The following is an 8427-nucleotide window of genomic DNA, read 5'->3' as shown; positions in this document are numbered from 1 at the left end:
TTTCCTTTGTCTTCTTGGCTGCCAAGGATATCTACAACAGGAATTATCTTTTCCTTAGGTACCCACATTTTCTTGGGTCCTTTTGGGTTAGTTCTCCTCAAGTTCTGATTGAACTTGGGTTTAGCATGATAATTAACAGGAGGTACAACATGATATTCCCTATTCTGAGTAGCATGATATTTTATAGTATGTGTCACATGCTTCTTGATGTGTGTAATGTGGAAACTCTTAGCATGTGATGTGAGTCTAATATCATGGGAGTGGCCATACTTGAATTTATCATACAGAGGTTTGTATGTGATTTTCATATCATCAACAGATTCAAGTTTATATGGGGTTTCACCCTCATAGCCTATGCCAACTCTCTTGTTTCCACTAACTGCATATATCATAGAGGCTAGCTGACTTCTGCCTATACGTCTAGATAAAAAATTCCTGAAACTCAAGTCATATTCCTTAAGAATATTGTTCATGCTTGGAATAGACTTTTCTGAACTAGAAGATGATTCAGCATCTTTAGATAGTTGTAAAACTTTTTTACTAAGTTCAGAATTTTCTAATTCAAGCTTCTTAGTGTCAGATGCAAAGAGCTTCTTCAGCTTCTTGTATTTGATACTAAGTTGAGCCTTGATTTCCAGAAGTTCAGTTAGACTAGAAACTAACTCTTCCTTAGAAAGTTCAGAAAATACCTCTTCAGAATCTGAGTCTGATGTAGATTCTGATTCATCATCAACAGTGGCCATCGGCGCAATGTCTGCCTGCTCATCTTCAGAGTCTGACTCCTGAATCAGAAGAATCTGAGTCATCCCAAGTAGCCATCAATCCTTTCTTCTTTTCAAATTTCTTCTTGGGCTTTTCCCTCTGAAGCTTTGGACACTCATTCTTGTAATGACCAGGTTCCTTGCATTCAAAGCATGTCACCTTCTTTTTGCCAGATCTTCTGTGTCCAGAAGATTCTCCTCTTTCAGGCCTTTTAGAACTTCTGAAGTTCTTGAACTTTCTTTGCTTACCCTTCCAGAGTTGATTTACTCTTCTGGAGATCATAGAGAGTTCATCTTCTTCTTCTTCTGATTCTGACTCTTCAGAATCTTTTTCTTCAGCCTGAAAAGCATTAGTGCATTTTTTTATTATCTGATTTTAAAGCAATTGACTTACCTTTCTTCTGAGGTTCATTAGCATCCAGCTCTATTTCATGACTCCTCAAAGCACTGATCAGCTCTTCAAGAGAAACTTCATTCAGATTCTTGGCAATCTTGAATGCAGTTACCATTGGGTCCCATCTTCTGGGCAAGCTTCTGATGATCTTCTTCACATGATCAGCCTTTGTATATCCCTTGTCAAGCACTCTTAATCCAGCAGTCAGAGTCTGGAATCTTGAGAACATTGCGTCAATGTTTTCATCTTCCTCCATCTTGAAAGCTTCATACTTCTGGATTAAAGCAAGAGCTTTTGTCTCCTTGACTTGGGAATTACCTTCATGAGTCATCTTCAAGGATTCAAAGATGTCATAGGCAGTTTCTCTGTTTGTTATTTTCTCATTTTCAGCATGAGAAATAGCATTCAGCAGAATAGTCCTTGACTTGTGATGATTCTTGAATTGTTTCTTTTGATCATCACTCATTTCTTGTCTTAACATCTTTACTCCACGAGCATTTACAGGATGTCTGTAACCATCCAAGATTAGATCCCATAAGTCACCATCATGACAAAGAAAGTAACTTTCGAGTCTATCTTTCCAATATTCAAAATTTTCACCATCAAAGACTAGTGGTCTATTATATCCATTGAAGTTACTGCTTCCATTACCATTGTTGTTTTGTTCAGGTGTAGGAGTAGATGTAGTTTCAACCATATTGACTTTGTGTTTTTCTCCCTGAATCTTTTATCTAACACGGTTAAGTGCTTGCACCTAGAACCGACGCTCGGATGCCAATTGAAGGATAGAAAAACACTTAGAAAGGGGGGGTTTGAATAAGTGTGACTTTAAAAACTTGTAAGATAAAAATAATGAACACAATTATTTTTATCCTGGTTCGTTGTTAACGAAACTACTCCAGTCCACCTCCTTAGAGTGATTTACCTTAACTGAGGATTTAATCCACTAATCCAACTGATTACAATGGTTTTCCACTTAAATAACCTCTAAGTCTTCTAGAGTATACAGATCACAACTTGATCACTCTAGGAATTCACCACTTAGATAACCTCTAAGTCTTCTAGAGTCTACTGATCACACTGATCACTCTAGGAACCTTTTACAATAAATGTAAAATAAAGTTTACAAGAATATGAATTGCTTCTTATAAATCTATAATCACAATAGTGATATTTCTCTTAAGTTCTAAGCTTAACACTCACTAAATATTACAAGAGTTTGTGAGGTTGAAGGTGAAGTTTGTGAGCTTTGATTTTGACAGCGTTTTGGTATAATGTGTAAGAGTTGGTTAGCTGCTTCTGATCAGAACTTCCATATATATAGGCGTTTGAGAAGATGACTGTTGGGTTGCATTTAATGCTTTGCGTGAATAGTACAGCATTGCATTTAATGTTTCACACTTTTGTCAACTACCTCGAGCCATGCTTTTGCTGCTTTTGCTGACTTTGCCTTTTGTAGCTTCTAACGTTCCTTTTGTCAGTCAGAGATTAGACTTAATAGCCTATCATCTTGTACTTGCTTCTGAACTCAGATTTGTGAATATAACGTTTGAATATCAAAGTCAATCAGCTGGGTGTAGAGCATCTTCTTGTCTTATGACTTTGAAGTGCTTGAGCGTGATACCGTTCAGAACTTCAGTGCTTCTGCTTCTGACTTTATGTTCTTCTGATGCTTCAGAGTCCATGTTCTGATTCTGCTTGACCATCTTCTGATGTCTTGCCAGAGCATGGTCTGATGTAGCCATCCAGAATCTTCTGAGTCAGTGCTTCTGAGCGCTGAATTGTGCATACTCTTTATGTATTTCCTGAAATGGGAAATGCAAAGGATTAGAGTACCACATTGTCTTATAGAAAATTCATATATAATGTTATCATCAAAACAAGAATATTGATCAGAACAAATCTTATTCTAACAGCTGATAAGTTATATGGTAAAGTTGCTGATGTCCCAAATGCTGTTGTAACATCATTATTGATGATAGTCTGTGGAAGAGACTTGGGACCATGAATCTTAATATTCAAACACCATGTTCAGAAGTGGCAGTTCTATATATGGGTTAGAATAAGAAGATTCTGATTTTGTTTCGAGTAGTATGCTCAGGAAATGCATTACTACTATGATGCTCTGAAGACTTCACAAGTATCGACAACTACTAGTGATTGTGAAAGGTTGATTTGATCAGCATGTTGTTTAAGGGGTATTCCTTCTATTATTATTAGAGAGTCTGAAATCTTAGTAAAGCTTTTAAGCACACTAAGAAATGGTTGAAGGTTGGTTTCAGACTATGGTTGCATGACATCTTAGCCCCCAAAAGAGTCATGACAACATGTGTGAGGGTATAGGGGCACGAATCACAAGTGTTGATGTTATGTGGACATCACATGGTACTTGATATCTCTCTCAAGGAGCTTTTGGTTCTAGATCAGTAAAAGTCAGGACTGATTTTAGAGTATGAAGTCATACTCAACTGGTATGTCCAACCAGGAGTATGTAATAATGGTTACCCTACTCTATGGGAAGTTGAAGTTCCTTAGGAGTCTTCAACCTGTGCTTCAAGGTTCATCTTCAACTGAAGCATTGTTGTCCATAACAAGAGAAGTATTGGACTTGTTCATGGACGGGAGCTGCAGTTGTGGGGTGGAAATGTCAGACAACATGTCGTGACATTTCAGTATGCTTGATAGGGCATAGATGGTTGAACTATATGAAGATGATTGGTTTAATCATCTAATCTCACTATTCTCAAGATGGACTCTGAGAGATTATAGGGAGTCTGGGAGAATTTAATTTTCTCTGCAGAATCTGAAGGGGTATTGAGATCAGCACAGACAGTGTACTTCTGCTTCTAAACTTAGGGAAAGTCATTCAAGGACTAATATTTTCAAGTTTGGAGGATAATGTCGAACATGAAGTCAGGATATATCTCAAGACATGTTTTATCCTTGAAGACCAGCAAGGATCATTCTTAAACGTTTTATCTAAGACGTGTCATGATTGTGTGTATCACGTGTTCTGACTACTGTGCATGTTTTGGAAACTGTCATTTCTAGAAAAACTGATTCAGAAGTATTCATTTCTTTTGGCCGGCGCACAAACTTACCTTATGCGGTTTCTGTTGAAGTGGTATTTCTTGACCAAGACAGTTGTTAGAGTCTAGCTGTGTTATTTTGGTTGCTCAGGTATTTAGAGTGTCCTTTGTTTGTTTTTATTTCCTTCACTTTTGTTTATGTCTTTGTTCGTTGTGTTCCTATGTCCTTCATTTGGATATGAGTAAGTATATAGTCTGTGAAGGTTATGTTTGTCATCTTGTGGCAAACATGGGGAAAAAGGGTAGTGTTCAGATGTTGTTGAGTCTGAGGTTAATCTTTGCAGGTGTTTTGTCGAGATATCGAATAGAATGTTCTATTATGAGTTTGTTTTTGTTTCAGTTTTGCAAGTCTTTCTTTTTGTGTCTTTTTTTTGTTCTGAACACAAATTGTGTCCTGTGTTCTGAGTTATCCAATATAGAAGTTTGGTTTCTCTATGTCGGTGAATGGATACTTCATGCATTTTTTTCTTTTGGTGTGTTTCCTCTTATGCTCTAAAAGATGATGTTATGTTAATCTGTGTCTTAGCATAGTTCTCTGTTTGAGGGAAAGTCTTTAGTATCTTCTTCCTCATGAGCATCATGGCGTCAGCTTTTCTCCTTGTATGTGAAATTGGTGTCTGTGGTGTTATGTTTTCTGTGCTATAGTGAGTTCTCCTTCAAGAAGCCTTTGTCATATTATAGCTAAAAAGGGGTGTAACTCGGTTTTTTGAACTGACTCCTTCTCTTTTCTTTTTTTTTCCGCAAAGCAAAAATGTTTGGTGGCAGATTTGTTTTTTGCAAGAGTCGCCACCGACTTTTATTTTATCCAATTATATAAGGAAAGGCATAAAAGAACAGGAAAGACCTTTTGACAGATTTTTGGGTTTGGGGGGTTGGTTATACAAAGGGAAGGTTTTAAGCACCCTTTATATCCATGGTTATCCATGGGCTCTTAATTGCTTAGCTCACTTTTGTTTGAATGCTTGAAATGATTGTTTGATGGAAAATAGTTTTGAAATTTGATTTAAAAATAGAAGAAGTGAAGATGGACACTAGGTCACATAGGTCTCTGAAGAGTTTCACCGGGAATAATGCCCTTCAAATACCAGAAGAAAGTTTTTGAAAATAGATGAGAAGTTTTGAAAACACGTTGTTTGAAAATGAAAGGTATTTGAGCAAGCAATTAGGATTTACCTACTCTCAATTTATAAGATCTTTCCTATGCGTTTAATACTTTTCTTAAATGATGGTATGATTAAAAAAAAGTAACAAGAGGGGAAACCCTAGAGGTGCAAGTGTGCGAAGTGTGTTGTATTCAGATATTTATATCCTGAGTTAGTTAACTAGAGATTCAATTATTATCTTATCACCTAATTACTAACAATATGTACAGGAAATTAAATCCTACGCTATTACATCGCTTTGGGAGATTAACATGATTATTGGTGCAAAAAGTAAATGCGAGAAAATTGAATCTACGCTATTACATTGATTTGCAACCTATACATTTATCTAAGAATTTAAATTGCAATAGGTAAATAAACATGTTTTTGATTTTTTTTGAAGGTATAATTAGGTTAAGAGAAAGTAAGATAACAAAATCCTAAATCTAAAAACAAATTAAACCTAATTCATTTTTTTGTTTTTTTATGTTTTTAATTAAATTAAAAGTCTAATTAATCTAATTAAAAGTCCAAATGATAGAAATAAAATCAAGCCTAATTAATAAGTCAAGATAATAAGTCTAAAATGATTAGTCCATTAAACCTAATAAACTAATATATATTTTTTTTGTGATTTTTGAAATTGATTTTAAGTTAATTAAAAGCTAATTAAACAAATAATTATACAAATAATTAAACTTAACAAGAAAAATATTCTTTTTTATGTCAAAAATTAAATTATAAAAATATAAACCTAAATTTAAAGGGAAAATATTTTTTGGAGTTTTTTTTATTGGTTGAAAAATAATTAAAAGCAATATTTACATAATTACTAATTAATTAAGCAAAATAAATTAATTATGAAGGAAAATAAAATATTTTTATGTTAAAAATTAAATAAACATTTTATCAACTTAAAACTGAAATTAAAATATTTTTTTGGTTTTTTTAAAGTATTTTTAATTAATTACGCAAAGAAAATAAATTAATTAATGTGTATCATCTGCAAATAGTCAGGTCTTTCAGTGATGCAATTCAGGAACTTAAATCCATAAGGAAATCTATGCATTGGAGCTGTTCTATCAATAAGGATCTTCAAAGGAGCATGATCAGAGATGTGAGGTTTCAGCACTTCAGCCTCACTCTGAGGATATTGTTGATACCATGTTGTATTACAAATAGCCCGATCAATTCTGGAATAAATCATGCCATTCACCTGCTTATTTGGCCATGTGAAATGGCCCCCTCGAGTCTCATGTTCAGTGAGCCCTACTGTTTCCATCATTGTGACCAAGGCTGCATACTCAGTAGGTTGGACATCCTTCCCACCAATTATGTCAGCTGTAGTTAACACATTGTTAAAATCACCTATAATCATCCAGGGTCCTCTCACATTATTTGCTATACCTTCTATATCCTTCCAAAGGCTTAGTCTCTTTAGAAGTTGGTTCTGAGCATAGACAATAGTGAGGCTACAAGCTTTTTCCCCATTGAGATGGTACACCTCACAATGAAGAAATTGATCAGAGCTATCTAACTTGTGAACCCCCCCATCCATCTTTCCTCCATATAAACCATATTCTACCATTCTGATGGTGTTCATAGTTATCACTATAGTCCCAGTGCTGACCAAAGGCTTTACAAATATTTTCAGCTTTATTGATTTTCACCCTAGTTTCTAAAAGAGCATAACAAGATACCTGTTGTTTGTTGAGGTGGGCTGCAACCTCCAAATATCTTGCTTTTTTATTGAGCCCTCGAACGTTCCAGCTGATCAGCATGGCACAGTCTCATTGACTGTGGAGCATTCGCCAACTCCCAAGATATCAAAGACATTCGTGCAATCCAGTACCTCCTTATCCTCAAATCTAAGTGCTCTGGATGGTTTACCATTTGAAGTCACTTGCAACCAAGGATCGGCCTCTTCCTCAATCTCCTTTTGTTTCCCTTTCGCCACTGCAGGATCCTGTTTCGTTGGCTTCTCTGCTTCAGGGGGGAGGTTTTGGTTTTGGAATCCATGCTTTCTTAACTGCTTCTTTCTTCTTGCACTCATGGCCCACTTTATTACATTGTTTGCAAAATGGTGGTCGCCATTCATATTCAATTTGCTGTACCATTCTGATTCCACTTGGAGTCTTGATGTTAATAGAGTCCTTAAGTTCTGTGGTGACATCAATTTCAATGAGCACACGGGCATAGGATACTCTCAATTTCTTGGCTGTGCATTCATCCATCATTAGTGGTTTGCCCAAAGCACTTGCAATTTTCCCAATACTCTCCTCTCCCCAATACAACAATGGCAGCTGAGGGAAAATGACCCACAACGGTAAAACTCTGAGCAAGTCATCTTTAAGCTGAAATTCAGGTGTCCACTCGTGAAGGAACATGGGTTTTCTGTAGATAGTATAGGGCCCTATTAGCAGCAGAGAATCCTTGTCTTCCCGTGTGTTGAATTTGATCAGAAAGTAGCCCTCTTGATTATAGAAGAGCTCTGGCAGGGCTACAAAATTCCATGTGTTAGTCATGAACTTCTTTACAGCGTTCATCGAAAGCGGTTCTCCAATAGCATACATAATCAGTGCATTTTCATGGAGGAAGCTTGTGAGACTCCAACCCATCTTGAGGCAATATACTAGAAGAGAAACTGAAGGTGTTAGGAAAATTCAAGAGAGTTGAGACAATCTAGAGAAAGTTCAGCTAATGCTTGAGAGAGATAGATTCAATCAAGACCTGATTGCCCAAGCAAAGGAGTGGACTGAAAAAATCATACAAAGCACAAAGATGGAGGAAAAGATTCTTAGTCAGAAGGCAAAAGTAGATTGGCTGCAGCTGGGAGATTCAAATAGTGCTTATTTCCATGCAATTGTCAGGGGGAAAAACAAGCAAACAGGGCTGTACAAATTGGAGAATCAGCAAGGCACAACCCTTGTGGATTTCCACGACATTGAGGCTGAAGTCATAAACTTCTACCAGGGCTTGGTAGGAGACACAGCTCAGACTCTTAGACACATTGATGTAGAAGTCCTTAGAAATGGAAAGCA

General features: G+C 36.3%; 1 protein-coding gene across 1 annotated transcript; it reads right to left on the bottom strand.

The window, feature by feature from the left end:
• Positions 1–7374: 7374 nt before the first annotated feature.
• Positions 7375–8004, bottom strand: LOC131648792 (uncharacterized). The gene has a single exon (XM_058918518.1). The coding sequence runs from the start codon at positions 8002–8004 to the stop codon at positions 7375–7377; it is 630 nt and encodes a 209-aa protein (XP_058774501.1).
• Between the last annotated feature and the right edge of the window lie 423 nt (positions 8005–8427).

Source organism: Vicia villosa, linkage group LG2 (genome assembly GCF_029867415.1).
Source record: "Vicia villosa cultivar HV-30 ecotype Madison, WI linkage group LG2, Vvil1.0, whole genome shotgun sequence".
NCBI classification, from domain to species: Eukaryota; Viridiplantae; Streptophyta; class Magnoliopsida; order Fabales; family Fabaceae; genus Vicia; species Vicia villosa.
Note: the sequence above shows the minus strand (reverse complement) of the source record. Positions and strands in the feature narration are given on the sequence as shown.